This window comes from Haliotis rubra, unplaced genomic scaffold, assembly GCF_003918875.1.
Source record: "Haliotis rubra isolate DU_JTF1 unplaced genomic scaffold, ASM391887v1 Scf181, whole genome shotgun sequence".
Classification (NCBI taxonomy): domain Eukaryota; kingdom Metazoa; phylum Mollusca; class Gastropoda; order Lepetellida; family Haliotidae; genus Haliotis; species Haliotis rubra.
In genome coordinates this window covers 1,550,044-1,570,074 of record NW_025765792.1, presented here as the reverse complement: position 1 = coordinate 1,570,074, position 20,031 = coordinate 1,550,044, and the positions used below count along the sequence as shown (strand labels likewise).

The 20,031-nt window shown below is 40.3% G+C and overlaps 1 protein-coding gene across 1 annotated transcript; it reads right to left on the bottom strand.

The window, feature by feature from the left end:
• Positions 1-996: 996 nt before the first annotated feature.
• LOC124273524 (E3 ubiquitin-protein ligase mind-bomb-like) lies at positions 997-19,205 on the bottom strand. Its single transcript, XM_046708808.1, has 19 exons — positions 19,076-19,205; positions 15,957-16,197; positions 15,008-15,179; positions 13,772-13,878; positions 11,991-12,191; positions 11,472-11,593; positions 10,954-11,067; positions 10,503-10,607; positions 9,593-9,767; positions 8,872-9,047; positions 8,100-8,248; positions 7,033-7,195; positions 6,761-6,921; positions 6,013-6,136; positions 5,738-5,840; positions 5,131-5,210; positions 4,858-5,000; positions 4,139-4,369; positions 997-3,126 (listed from the first exon to the last, which is right to left on the bottom strand). Exons 2-19 carry the CDS (start codon positions 16,183-16,185, stop codon positions 2,709-2,711), a joined length of 2,973 nt encoding a protein of 990 aa, XP_046564764.1. The 5' UTR covers positions 16,186-16,197; positions 19,076-19,205; the 3' UTR covers positions 997-2,708.
• Between the last annotated feature and the right edge of the window lie 826 nt (positions 19,206-20,031).

Here is a 20,031-nt window from a genome sequence, read left to right as displayed (position 1 = left end):
CAATGTGTCGAACCTACGATTGATCCTTCACACGCTTTCGTTCTTTTCTTTTCGGTTGGGTCGAACATCGGATGACAATTCTTAGTGTACATGGTTTATATGCCTTTTAAACCAATATTACAGCGGAGGAGCCCGGAAATTGCCTTCACCACAATCATGTGTGAAATGGAATCCGTACGTAAGTAGTTCACTGAAAATGACCAGGTGTTCGCGAGTTATCGTGTCCTGTGTCCTGTCTAACCGGACGCAGCCTCAACACACACAACTGACATTCAGAAAGTAAACGTACTCTCCTACTTTACCACAAACAGTTGTTCATTGATCACGATAAAATAGAGATGATTCCAGTCGCGTACTTGGTTGTCTCTTCATCGACACGCCTTATGCCATCTGACCACATGTGTTTGGTCACCCACGGATGAAATATTAAATGCATGTAAGAACATAATCGGGGAATGGTAAGTCCAGTTAATGCTGACGAGCCAAAACTAAATGAACCCACAAATGCAACTTGGAAGCCGCTGTGGATTAGTGGGTTAGATGTCAGACTTTGTGTGCCGGCGATTAGGTGTCTGACTTCAGACACCGAGCAGAACACACATACTGGCACGGCGTCCACGGCCGAAACTATGAATACACAATTCATTTAGAAAGCGGTCAGTTGTAACTCATGTTATATTTCGGATTACACCTTCTCAGTAGAGTGTGGGTTCGAATCCCGGATGGGACTCAACCCAACAAAAGTACTAGAATCCGTTTTTTACTGAGAACTTGTAATCCCCAGATATAACATATGTTGAATTGATCCACTTTCTAAATGACATTGTGCATTCAAACCACAAATGGTCATTCGATGGTAGTGTTGTTGATACAGGCAGCACAGCTGTGTCTTGGGCCTTCAGTTTCCAGTGTTTCGACGACTGTTTTCAGTAAAGTAAAGTCTTCCGTTGATCACGGAACTCACACGTGATATTGAACAATTAGAACTCACAAGAATGACAGAGTACATCCATATTTATTGAAGTAGTAGTTTAAATCAAGGTACATAATAGAAACATGTCTGGTAGCATTGACATGTACTTGCGTTACACAAACTACTATCTGAATGTTTTACATTATCTATGAATCCAAAACAAGAACATGAGTGGGATTCAAAACAAAGTATGACTGAAACTCGTAGTTTCCAATAGACAGAAATAAGTCATCAAATCTCCTTTAAAACAGATTTCCTTGGCATTAGCATGCATAATCAGGGGTGGAAATAACTGTAAAATTGCTAGTGTACTCCGGTACAGTGGCAAATAGAAAATCACTTTACCTAATAACTTTTCCACTATACTGGCCGTTTTCTTGTTGAATTTTTAAATAAACAACATAATTAATATTGGAAAGTCAACTGGACACCGGTACAGTGTGATGTACAAATTTGCTTGCCCAACAGAAAAAAACACTGGACTCGGGCGTCGGGCAATGGGTTATTTCCACACCTGGGCATATATGATACGGAGTACTTACGTACTTACACAGTCTAGGAGTTATTAATGAGATCAGATCAGAGCTTTTTGGAAATGAAAAAGTCATCAGTTGCACATTGCATATATTTTACTCCTTCTACTGACAACAAACGCGTGTCCACTAAATTTTCAGTACTGAACGTCATGTAAAAAGTGTAATATTTCTACTTTTGCTCTACAGAAAAACATAAAAGCCACAAGAAATTGTGCAATAATGTTAACGCTTTGCGATGGAAAATAAATATATCAAATGTTTTTGTACGTGAACTGCCATTGTTTTTATTTCATCAGTTCTTAATGTCCAACGCCCAGAAAATATATGAAATACAAATGTCACCTGCATTTGTGAGTAGAATATCAGCAAGTTCCCTCACAAAGAACTCAGGGTTAATTTCCTCACATCAACAAAAACTGATGTTGTTAAGCAAGAATAACATGCCTATAAATATGAATATTCCAGGAACCTCACGGCGGGGGACAACCAAAATAGGCTTACACAGTCTTAATGTAAGGAATCTGCGCCTCGCTGAACGAAAGTTGGAAACATTCTCGACTTTCAACAACCATGTGTCCGCATTCACCAATACAGTTTTAATTCGGGACCAATATATAATTATGAATTGTACTATTGGTAAAAACCTGGACTTTTTGTACGCGTTTTCATGTAGCTAAAGATACAGATAAACCCAATTTCCCCGGTGATGTTGTGTGATGGCTATCTTGTGTCTGCTAAAACGAACAACAATCTAATTCGTCACTAGACAATATTAAAATATTTCTCAATACCACTTCTCCGTATGATGCACTGACTGTGTGAAAGACGCCTTTTCGGGCGTTTATCACGAAAATGATACTTTCTGTAGAGAAAGGTTTTGAGATGATGCTTAAAGTTTTCAAGGGATGGAGACAGCTTAAGTTCATCAGGGAGGGAATTCAAATTGACCGGTGCAATGTTCTAGTAAGACTTGCAGCCAAATGATGGTAATGACGTTTATGGAAACGTCTGGGGGAGCATTTTAAATACAACATGTCTAAGAGTAAAAGGATTATAATACTTACATAGAGAATCAACTTATAAGGATATTAACGAAAGATAAAATGAACCCTGTCAGCAGGAACTTGACATATTGAAGATTTGTTGTCTGCATCCCTGGAATTTTCCCCCAGATAAATATACACACGATACATTGTGATTTAACGATATTCAATCAGATACTCGGGGTATATTTGACCTTCGCTGAAAATCACATAGATTCTCGGGTCTGTTTCCTTATCACATGCTGAGTCAGCAAGTTTAGTTTTGTTGCTGGCATCCAACACTGGGGGACGTTTCAACTCTGGGTTCCCTTGCCTCGACTTCCCCACCAAAACTTTAGCCAAAAACATGAACCTGTGACGCCGGGCGTCTTCTTTATCATAGCCATCCGAGTACTTGGCATCCACAGCAAAGTACGCTCCTTGGCCATAGAGGGCGCCCACTCTACTTCCGGCTAACCGGAAGTCGATGTTTTGGTGCGGGATGAGATCAGCCGAATCTGGTGTGGTTCCGTGAAAGAGTTGCTTTTCGTTGGCAAGACCCCGACCGTATTCACGTTCCATGTTGACCTTTGCGCTGAAAACAACAACAAAGATTATAAAGCCCAAAGGTGTCGTCCTATTTTGGAGAATATGTGTGTGTTTGTTTGCCTGTCTGTCTGTGTGGGTGTGCAAGTACGTATGTGTGCGTGTGTCATGAGAATAATGTGTTAACCATACATTGATACCATGTGCCTCCACACGAAAACATTCCGACGTTCATATGTCAGTGCGCAAATGTTTTAACAACTGGAAGAAATGTGATTATTACGCAATTCCTACAGGTTGTAACATGCATACGTCAGATACCATGTAGAAGTAGTATTAGCTACATCATCACCATGATCTTCAGGAACATTTTGGGCACATTAATAACCATGATCTACAGGAACATTTTGGCACATTAATAACCATGATCTTCAGGAACATTTTGGGCACATTAATAACCCTGATCTTCAGGAACATTTTGGCACATTAATAACCATGATCTTCAGGAATATTTTGGGCACATTAATAACCCTGATCTTCAGGAACATTTTGGCACATTAATAACCATGATCTACAGGAACACTTTGGGCACATTAATAACCATGATCTTCATGAACATTTTGGCACATTAATAACCATGATCTTCAGGAACATTTTGGATATATTATCATTGTGATCTTTAGAAACCCTTTGGATAAATTAATGATACTGACCTTCGAAAACACTTTGATGAATTAGTCATAATGATTTTCGGAAACACTTGAATACATTATTCATCATAATATTTTTCATATTTTTTATTCTATGATCACAAATCGTTTGTGTTATAGATCTGAGATATGGTGATTCACGTCCTGCAGTTTTATTGAGTCTTTTCTCAAAGTGAATACGAAAACATATAACAACATGGCTCTGGAATTGTCGCCCTGCAGTACCACTATACCTCCAGAACATTCAAGTTCTCGTGCAAACGTATTCAACTGTAACAGTATAGAGTTCCTCGCCAAGTTTTCATGATCGTACCAGATACAGTGTCTGTTACATTCATCGTATATACTTACACAGTATACTGTTCCCACAGTGCCACATTCTGGACACGGTAGATGGACACGATGCTCTTATTGGAGAGTGTCTCTTCCACCTTTGACTCAACATGTCTGTATTCAAAGGCCGTCACCGGGTTGGACTCACTCAGCTCCACCTTCTTGAACCCATCCTGTCCCATGATTTCCCAGTGTGCTGGTAGACGCTTTGATTGGCTCATTGACGAGGTCGAAGGTCGTTTTGCAATTCTAAAATCAACATGCACATTATCAAACATATTGTTATATAAATCTAACAGATACAGTTGTGTTGGTATTAAGTCTTATCGTAATGAATACGTGGTACCTTTTACATATTTATTTGAAATGGGAATTCATTTTAGGAATGGCAACACTGAACTTCAAATTGTTCACTGCTTGAGTATTCTGAAGAACAATCTAACATGGTTCCAGAAAAGTGTCCCATTTCAGAACAAACTGAAACGTTTTGAAGATTTAACGATATTAAAAAATGGAACAGAAACTGTGTGTCTCATTAATAACTACACATATACCTAGTCTCATAAGATTATGGGTCTTTTTTAATGAAAAAGTGAAATGGCATAAGAAATTATGCATATGTCAAAATAGCTGCCGCAGATTCGGTGTTTCTTACTTGTCAGTAACATATATATTTCTGTTGCTCTGTCGTTTTCTGTTAAAGGATATGGTTGACTGATCTAACTGATCTGTCCTACCTCTCTAACATTACTCGCACTTCCTTGTTCTTCACGAAATCAAGAGGTGTCTTCCCTGATTTGTTCGCTAATCTGATGCCCCCTCCTCGTTCTACAAGATGACAGAGGATCTCCAGGGCCATATCCTCATTTCTTGGACCTTCCTGTAGACAGTAAAGACAATTTTATCTAAAATGTTCAACACTGACTAAATTATGTCTATAGATAGTGAAGACAGCTCACAAATAAATGTTTGACGTAATTTAACTCGTCCTCTATACAGGAAAGACTTACTGCTCCAGGAAGCGTGATGTCCATCTGGGCGGCGTGTAGAGGAGAATTTCCATCTTTGTCCTGTACGTTGATCTCCGCCTCTGCAGATCAGTAAATGTTGTATAAATTTGTATGTCAAACTGCATGTAAACTATGCTCATCATATTCCGGGAGCAGCTGGACATTCTGCAATTTACAGACTTGTATATGACACTGCATCTAAGATAATATTTATTATACTCTATACCTTCAAGGAGCAGCTGGACATTCTGCAATTTACAGACTTGTATATGACACTGCATCTAAGATAATATTTATTATACCCCATACCTTCCAGGAGCAGCTGGGCATTCTGCAATTTACAGACTTGTATATGATACTGCATCTAAGCTATACTCTACACATTTCCAGGACCATTTGGACATTCTGCAATTTACAGACTTCAATACCAGACTGCATATACGCTATCCTCATCGTATGCCAGGGGCAGTTGGACATTCTGCAATTTACAGACTTACAAGGCATACTACCTGCATGCGATTCTTAGCAGATTCCTTGAACAATTTTGCATTCTGCAGATTACAGACTTGTATAACACACTGTATGTTCACATGTAAGCTTCACTCACCGGATTCAAGGAGCAGTTGTACAATCTGAAGATTACATCTTTGCACAGCCATATGAAGTGCTGTCTTGCCGTTGTCGTCCCGAGCATTGACGTTGCAGCCAGCCTACACATTATGTCAAAAACTTTTCACCGACACAGCTGGTCATCTTTTAGAACTTATAGAACTTACGAATAAATGCCGTATTACGAGAAACAGACAGGTATCTCTCATTGCCGCGAGCTTTTTGAAAAGGGTAGAAGCAGTTTAGTCTTTTAAGTGTTTAGATTCACCTTACCTTCACCAGAACACCTGCCAGGGCCAGAAAGCTCCGGAAGGCTGCGATGTGTATCGGGGTGAGGGCGTTGTTCATGGGGACGTTGACAATCTTCGGATCTTTCTTTATCAGTGCTTGTGGAAATCTGTAAGACAAAGAATACTCAGTAATTAGACTAGGCAGGATGTCTTTACATGGATTACGACTAACGTAGACAGTTTACCAGTTAAACGTACTCTTCAACAACACAAAACATGACTGTTATTTCCAAAGATATAGGTCGTGTTGGGTCGGTGTACCCAGGGTTAGGTGCCCAAACCATTTCAACACCAGTTTCAATTATTGAATTACCTATCATATGATACCAGCAAAACAGGTTTCTACTCATCTTCAAAGATTGGAAAATCAGTTAAAAGATTTTATCCATTCAATGTTCTGTCAATCGATGTTACACAAAACTCGCTTCGGCATCATTCTCAACCATTCAGTGATCTGTCAGTGAAGGTGAGTGAGTGAGTGAGCTTAGTTTTACACCGCACTCAGCAATATTCCAGCTATATGACGGCCGTCTGTAAATAATGGGACCAGACAATCCAGTGATCAATAACATGGGCATTGATCTACGTAACTGGGGTACGGTGAATTGTGTCAACCAAGTCAGCGAGCCTGACCACCCGATCCTCTTACGACAAGCATGGGTTATTGAAGATCAATTCTAACCCGGATCTTCACGGGTGTCAGTGAAGGTAGCTTTAGTCAGTTAACTCACTCTGTTGCCCCAGAGAGCGACACACATGCTTCATGGAAAGGGTTGCAGCCTTCAGAATTGGCGAGTCTCAGATTCAGCTGGGCACACTCCAGGAAGGGATCAAGAAGATGCTGGTTATGGGCTCTGAGTGCATCATGAAGGGGCGTATCTCCCTCCTCATCCTAAAGAATAGATACATTTGTGAATTTTATTTTGTGTTACCAAATTATTTAAACTTATTTTGTGTATTGGCTAAAACTCACTGCCTTAACTATTACAAAAGCTGCGCCTACCTGTGTGTTAGGATCACACTTGTACCGTATCAGTGTCTTCAGACACCGGGTGCTGGGGTCCTTCTTGGCCACTGCCAGATGTAATGGTGTCAGTCCCTTGTTGTTCTTCGTGTTGCCCCGTGCCTTGGCGTCCAGCAGTATCCCTACCACAGTGGGTTGCTCTCTGTCAACATGGCAATGAATGAATGAATGAATAAATGAATAAATTTCCTCAGATAGATTTTCCTCCGAAAATCCTCAAAACATCATTTTTATGTAATTATATTATTAACAGGATATTCAACAGACACACACACACACACACACATATATATATATATATATATATAGAATATAGATACAGTTTCACCAATACAAACAGGCTCCTAACAGTGATATTGGCAAAATTATTACCACATGTTATTAAGGATATCTTTTAGTTTATACAGATACTTTGAGAATTCTATAATAGTAAAATGCCATGCTATTTCATCAATATCGCCATCGGCCCAAAGAAAATATGCTAGCATGTCATGCTGTTCCATCATCTCTATACAGACATACAATTCAACATCAATATCATCGATTAGAGTTGAAAAGAATACATCTCTCTTTGAAAGTAGATATCCATAGTTTAGGATGACATGGTGATAGTAACCATTAGCAAAGGTATTACATTTTGTACATTCTTTTGATATTTGTTTCCTGATACAATCCTTATGTTACATTTTGCAATTCTTCTGACATATTACTTCCGTCGTGCTGTCTCTCTATCACATAAACAAGAGTGTTGATATTCAAACTTCGACATATTGAGGACAACCGTCATGAGCGTGTCTCAAGTAAAAACGTGACGAGTAATTTGGGGGTGACAATTCTAAGCGTCATCTTTGCAACACTCTTAGTGAGGGAATGAGTGAATATGGTATCACGATGCTTTTATAAATATTCGTGCACATTCGGCGTGGGTCACCATAAATGATTGACTTCACACATTGTACCCATGTACATGTAGGGAATCGAACCCGGGTCTTCGGCGTGATGAGCGAACGCTTTAACCACTAGGCCACCCCACCGCCCCTACTTACCCTGACACGGCATAGTGCAGAGGTGTGTCTCCGTCATCGTCAGCCTTGTTCAGATCAGCCTTAGCACCGATCAGAAGCTTGACTATGTCAGCATGACCTTTGTAACACCCCGTCTGCAATGCCGTGAGGCCATCCACTGATTCGTTCACCTGATTGAATTAAGAAAAAAATATTTGATAGCTTCATATTGAACACCTGCTAATAGGATTAAAGTATCTACATTACGCCACTGAATGTATGTAAAGTGTGAATTGTTTTCAATGTCCTGTCAAGAACGTAGACGTGATACCGTGAGTGAGTGAGTTTACTTTTACGCCGCACTCAGCAATTCCAGCAACATGGCAGCATCTGTAAATAATTGAGTTTGGACCAGACAACCAAGTGATCAACATCATGAACATCGATCTACACAATTGGGATACGACATTTGTCAACTAAGTCAGCGAGCCTGACCACAATTAAAAAAACACGTTTAACCCAATATATATACAGTGTTTGTTTCTAAAAGATATTTTCCATCCCAAACACATGCTAGGTCTTTCAGTGGTATTGTTAAAACATGTGAGTGACCTGACCTGCTCTGACCATGTACAGCTATTACATGCCATCCAATGACCCTGGTAGTACACATGCCAAGAATCATGATCGGGATGAACCCGACATTTAAACCCACAATCAGCAAATCATTTTAATGTACGGGCAGTAACTTCTTATTATTATGTCGTGAGAAACGGAATGAACAATGTTAATCTCGATAAGCCGGCACATGTACCTTGTCACCAATAGACCTGACAATGTTTTTCACTGTTTCCGTGTCGCCGTTACTGACAGCGATGACGAGGTCTCGGGCTGTTACGGTACTGCTGGATGACGCATTAGGCTTGAACATTGCACTCTCTCCAGGCTTCAGAAGGCCGAACAGAACCTTAGCCACACCCTCGGCTATGTCTGAGAAGGAAGAATGCACCGAAAGAACTTTTAAAGGACTCTTTGAAAACGAGGTACGTTATTCTCACCAGGTTTGCTAAATGTGAGAAGCTTCAGCGGTTACCATTTAGATTTAATCCACCATATCAGATGAGCCGCTAACTAACGAACGATCGACTCTTTCCAGCGGATCCTGCTTTCACCAAGAAATGCAATTGTTGCCTTAGATCTGTTAGCTACGTGTATCTGAGTTCCCGAAATTGTAAATAGTATGCATGAAATAATTTTAATATATATGTTCCAATCAAGGTATATATGGCTTTTATTCCTTTTCGTACAAATATTTTTCATACCCTAGATTATTGTAACATTATTAATTATTATTATTAATCTTAGATTATGTTAAATGCTTCTATTTGTCAACTGGTATCGGGGTAGAGGCACAAAGTTGTTGGTTTTCCTTTTGGCCAGTGATATCTACTCTGACCAAGTAGTTCCCTATTAGTTATTCACAATGTTTGTTGTTTAAATATTTTATTGTTTTGGTGATGCAGAGTTATATGTACCGTCGACATCAGATGTCGAGGAGTCTGAGCTGGTGCTTTTATGAGACCCTGACGAGGCTTCCTTGTCCTGAGGATCACAGCTGACCGGGCTGAAGAACCACTTGACTGGCCCAAAGGCCACCCTCAGGTCCCCGTCCTTGTCGATCTCAACCACCTGGCCGGTCTTTCCCAAACACTGTGAAGAAGGATTGCAACATTGATGCCAACGGCAATGAATGCTTTATTGATATAAAGGAATTACTGGAAGTTATAGACGTCGTGAGAAACAAATAAAGAAGTTGTTATCTATTGCATTTGTCTTGTATGACTACACAAACTTCTAAACACCTTTGAAGAAATTCATGTTACTTACAATGTATTATTCTTCTTCTCCTATTGTGAATTTAGAAACGGAAAGTGTCGAACACTCGGATGGACCGAACCTTTCTCAGGTCCGTTTCGGCAACGATGATAATGCGAAAGAAATCACAGCATGGACCTGTGGACCTTTATGAGATAGTAAGGACATACCGATAACACGAACAATTACAATAACGTGCTACTGTGACAATATTCCCACAATTCGTTGGGATTTACTGTTGTATCCCTCTACATGGTGGTTTGTGGTCCTGTGCATAGCGCTCAGGTCACAAATCAGTTGAAGTTAAGCCGTTGGGCACGGAGAGTCATTGGATGGGTGACCGTGTTTGGCAGCTTGACTCCTGAGAGCTTTTAGGACTTCATTCCTGTCCCACAACGAAGCACATGTGATACCTTAGGCAAGTGAGTTTGTTCAAAACTGCCTCTGTTCACCCAGTAGAAGATGGGTACCCGGTGAAATAAGTCGTGAGACTATTAACCTTCTAGCGCTTTGAGCAGGATATCTAGCCTGGAAAGACGCATTATACATATCATTATTATTATTACATACATTTTCCATTTTGTCATTCCATCCACCATGTCCGTTCTGGAGCTCCACGGCAGCGTTGTAGTTGTTGGTAATCTTCACAAGGTCCCCGACAGCAAACGTGTGAAGCTGCAACAATCAGATCGACCAAGATTTCATCACAACTTCACCTACGAGGATGAATGAATGTGTGTTCCAACGTGTAGCAGATAACAATTTGGAGCGTACAATATGGGTACATATTTGTTGGATGTGTACATATTTGTTGGATATTATAAGGTTTCGGTCAGTAGACCCTTTTATGGATGAAGAAGGCGCTCCATTATGTCTCCACAGATTATACCTACTAAACTAAACCAGAACAATGCTGCGTTTGTTTTGGGTTTAATAAGCACTGAATGTATAGAAACAGACCCGGCTTAAACCGTTATATGTAACAGCATATCTGGACTGATGTTGCCCAAAGACTACCTACCCTTGTCAGAGTGGACTTCACCAGACCATACCTCTCAGCATCCGGGTACTGTGCCATAATGACGCGTTCATCTTTAGATGGAAGACCGGTGACAGTACCAACCTCTACCAAACACTGGAAATAGAAAACGTTCTTAATTACTTGGGAAACTTGGTTTTCCCTAGAACTTACCGTCAGTTTGAGAAAAGAAAGTGTCACAGAAGGACGTCGTGGCAGATCATCACATACAAACACAGAAGACCATCTCATTGATCGTAGATGCACTTACGACGTCACATGGGCATTCGGTGGTTGAAGCGCTCGCTCGTCACGCCAAAGTCCCGGGTTCGATTCCCCAAATAGGTACGATGTGTGAAGCCCATTTCTGTTGTCCTCAGCCGTGACATTGCTGGAATATTGCTAAAAGCGGCATAAAACCATACTCACTCACTTGCGACGTCACGCCCATCATCTGTGACCTCAACGGATGACGAGTTATTAGGTGAATACATCAATGTTGAGTTGTGACTGGTACGTACCTGTGCCATGCTGTCACGATAACCAATCAAGTCCTTGTGCGTGCGTTCAAATATATCTGCGTCCACCTCTACTTTCACTTTGTCCCCAACTTTCAGGCGAACGTCATTGGGATTCACAACATCTGTAACAGCCAAACTACTATTTCACACGTTTCCATAATGTATGTCAGTTTCCAAATGGGTATTAATGGCATTGCGTTAGGAGACGTATCATCAACTAATGGATATCTACGTTTTGTTGGAACTAAAGTTAAACTGGAATATGATTGAGAAAATACTCAAAAGTAAATACTCGAAATTTCAAGTGTTTGTCAGAAACTTGAAGCAACGAGGAAATACCCGAAGCAACGAGAAATAAATCGGAGCTACGAGGAAACATTCGAAGCAACGAGAACTTTCGCTGAAAAAAATATTTTATGCTACAAAAGTGGCAGCATTAGGCCTTCGTATCACCTGACAGTAATGCGGGTTAACATTTTGGATGCCCAGAAAGGTGATGTGTTGTTGATGTCAACTCACCCAGCACCGGGAGATGGGCCTTGTAGTACCTCCAACCTTGAGTCTGGTCCACTGTGATGAGGTCTACCTTGCCCTGGGCTCCTATACGGTATCCCTTCACACTGTCCTGTCCACCCTTCCACCTCACATTGACAGCCCCCCGGCTGTACCCTCCTGACCACGCCCCGAGCTTCACGACGTCCCCGGTGGTTCCTTCTCCACCTGCAAACGTCATCACAGACATGTCATGCTTACACGGCTCTTTACATGGGACTCACCCCTGAAGATCCGATTTAGAACTAGTCTTTAGCAATCCATGCTTGTCGTAAGAGAAGACGAACGGAATAGGGTGGTCAGGCTCGCTGATTTGGTTGACACATGTCATCCTATCCAATTTGTGTAGAGTGATGTTCATGATATTGATCACCGGTTGGTCTCGTCAAGATTCGATTATATGCAGATCGACGTCATATAGCTAGAATATTGCTAAGCTTAGCGTTAAACAACAAGTCAGCAAAGAGAATACTGCAGAATATCACAACCCTGGCCGTGTCGATGTACTCTATGATCCATTGAATCTAGTCTGTGGTGGTTCCATGCTAGTCAGCGGGACAAGACTTTATCAATTCTGGAAAAGGTAAGATCAAGGCCCTCGGCCCCTTACAACAAAGGGTATAACTGACACAGGTGCGAGTGTTAAGGATGGGAGTAACGGTTTTCTGAACGCCAGATATTAATATTGATATTGATAAACTGACCATTCGGAGACAGATATCAATGTTTATACACCCGCCCTTGGCGTGTGTCCGAGTGCAAAGCTGATAATCCGAATATAAATGTTAATACAGGCTCTAAACTTATATTGGAATGAGGAACTATTGTTGCTTCGGATATAAATATTGGAATTCACACAGTCTTTTGACATACATAGCACTGGGAAATTTTACAATTCGAATATCGATCCTTGACTTAGTTATGAGTATGTGTGTTTGTTAGTTATTCTGTCACATTAGTTGTAATGGGTCACAAAAGTTTAAAGCGCTAAATTTGGATTTTAACTCGAAGCTGAGGAGTTACCTCCCTTTGTTCTTGCTACCGGTGGAAGAGGATGGGATTCCAGTAATTTCTAGATGGTGTTGGTGTGGCATGTTTTTTGTTAAAAAACTCAAGAACTGTATAATAGGTATATATTAGGAATCGTTGTTGAGTTGTTTGGGGAACGACTTTGGATTTACGCTCATCTGTCTGCCAACACTGACGTTGCAAGACCGACTTCTCAGGAGGCCTCGTCTACACTGAACTTTCAACAGCTGACAACAACCTCTATTAGTTCATCTACAAGAATTAAGACTCTGGTAACTATAGACATTAAGTTAATATTTTAGATTTGTAACCTAATGGTATTGTATTAAATATCTGCACTGTCATTCACTGTAACCTTGTTTATTCAAGATGTGATTGGATATTATAGACACGGCTGTGTTTTATTTGGCTGATTTAAAGGGGACTCAGAAGTCTTTATCTCTGTAATTTCTAAACCACAACAAGGTAAATGGGGCCGACGAACTGTATCAGTTATATGTATTGATACTGATACATGCCTTTGTCTTATTTGGCATTCAAGGAGTATTGAGCTTGAGGTCAATATGCAAGCGGGAGCAATTCTCCGAGCACTTTATCATCAATTTATTGGGGTAAGGGATGTCATTCATGAACACGAATGACCTATTAACAAATTTGGAGTGTACAAGTACCACTTCACCTTCATACACTTGCAAGCAGAATCATATTTCAAAACTGACCGTCTTGATTTCCATATTTCCAGTGCGGTCCACGCATGACCGTTGCATCCTTGAACAGACCAATGGCACGGATTCTTTGAGCGCCAGAACGAGGCGGCACGCGCACCCTGGAAATATGAATATAAGCAGATTGGTTTTTCACATCAGCTCGATCCTTCAGGTCATTTCAGAAAAAAAATACACTTTTCGTTTTATATTTACAACCTGACGCCAGTCACACAATATCGAAAATGTGTCAAAGATGTAAATCGTCATCTGCTGATAATAGTAGCTGTAATGATTAAACAGTATAAAAATGATTGCAAAATGCAAGTCGCTTAATAACTTAAGCTTAGAAGCATAAGGGAACAAATAATTAATAGATGTCAACATTTTCATTAGTCTTTGTGATAAAAGACTCAATGCTCCTAAATAGCATTCAAAGGCTTAAAAGCTTAGAATAGTTTCCCGAATTCTGTGATGAAAGCTGAGATGTACCTGACGTTTACCTGAAATATGTTTGCTATCTATAAAAGTGCCTAGATATATATCTACATCTCTAACCCCTTGCTAAAGAAAATGCTTACAACAATATTTTCCCCAGATTTTTAAAATACACAGTCACTCTATGTCCAAAGGCAATTTTCTGGGGAAATCGAAATATATTTCTCGACATTGGGGAAAAAGAGACCCGCAGCCCAATAACATCCATCATTCTCCCACCCATCCGCCAAAAGGATATGAAATGGACAGTCCGAAGAAACGGATTTCACATAGCTTCTGTCGAATACAGCCATAACACTGACATCCATTTATATTTTCACAGCTAATTTCCCTCTAATTCATCAGGAATGTTTGTTTCTGAGGTGAGGTGAAATTATGTTTGACGTCGTGTTTGAGAATATTTCGCTCAAATGACGACGTGCATGCGTGTGTATGTGTATGTGCAGCTGCTTGTACTAGCCCAGACTGAAGCTGGTTTTATAGTGCTAGCCCACTGAGATGCCATGCCGCAGTGAAGCAGGAATACCCAACTCAGACACATTATACTGACTCCGAGCCTACCAGTCCTTGTTGTACCCATTAATGCCGAGCGCCAGGCAGGGACCAACAAGTACCATATTTTAATGGTTTTTGGTATGAGGCGGTCGGGGATCGAACCCGCGACCTTCCGCTCTCCGGGCGGACGCTCTAACCAATACACCACGGAGGCGGTCATGTTTGTGAGGACAGTAAAGAGTGGGTATGCGTACTCACAGTGGGGAGTTGTTGGTGAGACAGCAGAGGAAGGCGTGGTCTGTGTCATGGCGTTCTGTGTTGTAACACAGGGTGCACAAGTCGAAGTCCGTGCATGTCGAACACTTCCATCTCATCCCTGAAATGTCATTTTCCCCACATCCATCACACTGGAAGCCTTTCTGTTGGACACCTGTTAGAAAGATGTAAACAAAACTGTTATTTAAATCCTGAATGCATTTTTCTTGAGGATTAAAATGTAAACAAACAGACAAACAAAAAATCGATTATGAACTCGTGACCTTCCTATGGTTTCTGACCTCTCTTTCGCTCGGTCAGATACCATAAGAAGGACACTCGTTTCGTATAATTCGTACGTAATGAGACCTCGTGTAGTATTCTCTATTTATTACCTACGAGGGCGAACATATCGGGGTTCATATTTTTCATACTATGCCCTAAGGCAAAAAATCACTTTTTCATGGTGACGTTTCTTCTGTGACCTTGCGTTCTACATGCGGCGACGGCGGGTGGAGGGCCTATGTTTGAAAGTTGATTTGGGTTATTTTCCTCAATTTGACGACTTTGGTAATAAACAGAATATTATATTCGTGCCCATATCATACTATGTTTACGACACTCGTACCTAAATATCGGTATATCTCTCGCTCACGCTCGGGAAATACCAACATATTGCACTCGTGTCCTAAACATAGTATGACATGGGCACTTAAATAATATCCTCTATTAAATCGGGCACAGTAAAATACAACAGTACAGTTAAAATGATAAAAACGTTAAATAGTTAAATAATAATTTTATAATGAACATCACAACTTTACTACCAGGTGGAAAATATGTTTGAATTTTAGGGATGGTATGTTTTCAAATTTTACGGTTCAACAGTACGCAATTTATGTCACTGAGCAGCGTTCGAGAAATCATCTTCATATGTACACGAGTATCATACCTGTAGGACCTGAGTCAAACACCAGCAGCTCGAACTTGCCATCATATCCTGCCCGGTACTGGAACTCTCGGCCACCGTCCCAGATAACGGATACTTTGCCTTTGGCCCAATCAGAATCCTCTATCTTCACAACCGTTCCCACGTGACCTTCGCCGCCATCTTGATCTCTCCCCGCCCAGTCGGGACCTCTGACCACTCTGATGCCCGGACATGGGTATGTAGCGGTCATCGTGAGTGGACACTATGAAGGCAATGACAGAGAAAGAACTACAAAATCAGCAATTGTTTGAAGCAGTGGTAAAAGTTAAACATGTGACTATCCTAATCCTCGGACATGGCTTAAGTAGCGGTCATTGCGAGTGGACACGATGAAGGCAATGGCAGAGAACGAGTTACAAAATCAGCAATAGCTTGATGTGCTGGTAAAAAGTTCAACATTTGACCATCTTAATGCTCGGACATTGCTTAAGTAGCGGTCGTCGTTTCGGGACACTATAGAGACAATTGTAGACACATGTTTATTAAATGGAAATTTGCCATGGTTATACATCAACCTACAATATGTGATTGTTACGGTGCGACATCGGCTCTTCTTGAAGAGTGCTGGTAAAATCTCCACATCTTAGTCAACGGAAATACAAATCAAGGACAGTAGAATCAAATGAGACTCAATATAATGGGGAACAAAGCTACATTCACAACTTATAATCCGACTCGTTTTGTTTCATTGATCATAGTTGCCATTTCCGTTTTAAAATGTTCTTTTCCATGACGACCATACCAGGTAAATGATTTTTGAGGTGGTTTTGTCATTAAGTGTTAGCTGTGGGGAATCTTTGATCGTCGGTTCGAATCCCAGTTTTAGCCTGATCTCGGTCCTGGGTTTGTAAGAGCCATAATCATACTATATACTCGTAGTGTTACTGATTTGGTAAAATACAATATAAATGAAGGACAAAAATCCTAGAAATGAAAATTGAACCAGATACGGCAAAAATGTAGATGACAACAAGACCTGCAAAATGAAACAAGCAAATGACATCACAACATAATAAATTAACAATCAGCTGATACGTTTAAAAGGAAGGACACGCGGGGAAACCTGAATAAACAAAACTTAACAAACCCCAATCAAACAAGGCGTGAATTAGTACAACGGGCAGCTAACAATCCAATCAGAGAAATTTAATGTTTACTGACGTGACATGACACGTAATACACATCTGGAATATAAGCCGCAAAAGTGAACCAATCACCTGTCAATATGCCCCGAAACAGAAGATATATCGACAGACACGCTGTCTGAAAACGTAACCGAAACGATGAACGATATCAGTTGACAACTTCAGTTGACCCGCAACAATCAATGAAAACACAGAGAAAATGATTGAAACAGTTGATATACCCATCCGACAAAATGTCCATGCATAAATCAATATATAACCCGACAACATGACCTGATCAGTGACAAAATCAACTGACAACAGGACCTGAAACATTGACTATATGGAGTGACAACATGACCTGAAGCAGAGCCTATATTAACTGACATGACCTTACACAGTGACTATATGAATTGACATGACTTGTAACAGTGACTATATGAACTGACAACATGACCTGAAACATTGACTATATGAACTGACATGACTTAAAACACTGACTATCTATATGGACTGATAACATGACTTGAAACAGTGACTATATGAACTGACAACATGACCTGAAGCAGTGACTATTTTAAATGACAACATGATATGAAAAATTGACTACATGAACAAACATGACCCGAAACAGTGACTATATGGACTGACAACATGACCTGAAACAGTGACTATATGAACTGACATGACCTGAAACATTGACTATATGAACTGACATGACCTGAAACAGTGACTATATGAACTGACAACATGACCTGAAACAGTGACTATATGAACTGACAACATGACCTGAAGCAGTGACTGCATGAACTGACAACATGACCTGAAACATTGACTATATGAACTGACTGAGCTGAAACATTGACTACATGAACAGACAACATGACATGAAACATTGACTATATGAACTGACATGACCTGAAACAGTGACTATATGAACTGACATGACCTGAAACATTGACTATATGAACTGACATGACCTGAAACAGTGACTATATGAACTGACAACATGACCTGAAACAGTGACTATATGAACTGACAACATGACCTGAAGCAGTGACTGCATGAACTGACAACATGACCTGAAACATTGACTATATGAACTGACTGAGCTGAAACATTGACTACATGAACAGACAACATGACATGAAACATTGACTATATGAACTGACATGACCTGAAACAGTGACTATTTGAACTGACTGAGCTGAAACAGTGAAAAACTCACCCGAGAACATGATCCAGAACGGTGAAAGAATCAACAGACACCATGACCTGACACAGTACCAATATCAAATGACAACATGACGTAAAGAGTGAATATATCAACTGACATAATCTGGAACAGTAACTATGTCAACTGACAACGTGACCTGAAAGAGTGAATAAATCCACTGACAATATGACCCGGAACAGCGAATACATTAGCTTATCACATGACCCGGATCAGTTAACAGAAAACTGGCAACAGGATTGTCTAACGTGAATCAGTTAACCTTTGTACAGCCAGTCAAAAAGGTTTTTTACAAGACGAGAACAAGGAAGGAAAATTCACTAGCGATAAGATATACCTCAGTGCTCATGTACACTGTTAAACAGATACACGGTCAAGTATAAACAGAACCCTATTGAAATGTCATTGATCGGGTCATCTATTTATATCTCCAACTTAGCCAGTTCAACATTCACACTTTTATACAAAACGTAAATTCAACATTTTCAAGCTGATGTTTTAGTTAAGGAACGCCTATGTATTACAAGGAACACCTATATATATCATACATATATAACTGTGGTGATATGTCGTGTATTATTACATGTCTGCATGACAAGTTCGAACAGGTATAGTTAATACATTCTCACAATAAAGCAACGTAACGTGCATGGGCGCTGCATACATTGTAACATCGGCATTTATCATGAATATAATCGTGTTCTTGTGACGGTTACACTTACCACGATATCACCGATTTGAATAACACAATCTTCACAGCAATATATGGACGTCCTTGTCAACAACTACCATCTCACTAAACCGAAAGTAGAAACAGAACTGTGGCTTTGTGCCAGCGAGAAAACCCACCTATAAATAGAAATGGCGGGCTAACATATCTGCGTCACTTGACATAATACAATGCGTCTACACCATACAGTGCATATTGATTGACTTTAGATATCCGCACTGACGGCGGTCTATTACACCTAAACAAAACCTGGGCTGTTGCTCAACGGGCTATAAATGTGTCTACATGATTGCTTTGTGCGTCTAAAAAAAGTTAATGCTTCATTGATGAATCGAACCAAGGCCATATAAAATAATATTCTTGTTTCTCATCTCTTATTCCTAAATATATGTGTCGGGCGGGTGGATAATATTGTTACGTTTATTTTATGTTATGTCCCAAACCGTTTGATTTCTGTGGATATTTACACCTTTTCTCTGATAGAAAATCAAAACTTAGAAGAGTGATAAATTCATGCGCATTCTGAGAATCAAAGTTGCATTTTCTCCAGTGTAAACCATCAAACGAATCTTAGGGTCGGGTCGAATTTGGGGGTCTAGCGGTAATGAGAAGCAAGAATATGTTCATATATGGCCTTAATATAGCGGGTGTTTTCGAGGATATAAAATTGTTATTTGAGAAACCGATCCTCAGATAGCAAAGTCGAGAGTCCTTGTTATATATATCCTTAATGTCGCGTGCCAGGCACGAAAACAACATGTACCTTCTTTTAAATCTTGTTGGTTTGTGTTGTTCTTGTTTAACGTCGCACTCAGCTGTATTCCAGATATATGGCGGCGGCCTATAAATAATCGAATCTGGACCTAACAATCCAGTGATCAAGAATATTAAAGCAAGTTGGTATGACGCGACCAATGGAATTTAGGACTGACCGTCCATTCTCCGGCC

Coding starts and splice junctions, on each gene's coding strand:
- LOC124273524 (XM_046708808.1), bottom strand. CDS start 16,185: ATGACCGCTACATACCCATGTCCGGGCATCAGAGTGGTCAGAGGTCCC. Junction 10,608..10,953: donor TGAAGTCCACTCTGACAAGG/GTAGGTAGTCTT, acceptor TGATTGTTGCAG/CTTCACACGTTTGCTGTCGG. Junction 5,001..5,130: donor ACATCACGCTTCCTGGAGCA/GTAAGTCTTTCC, acceptor TACTGTCTACAG/GAAGGTCCAAGAAATGAGGA.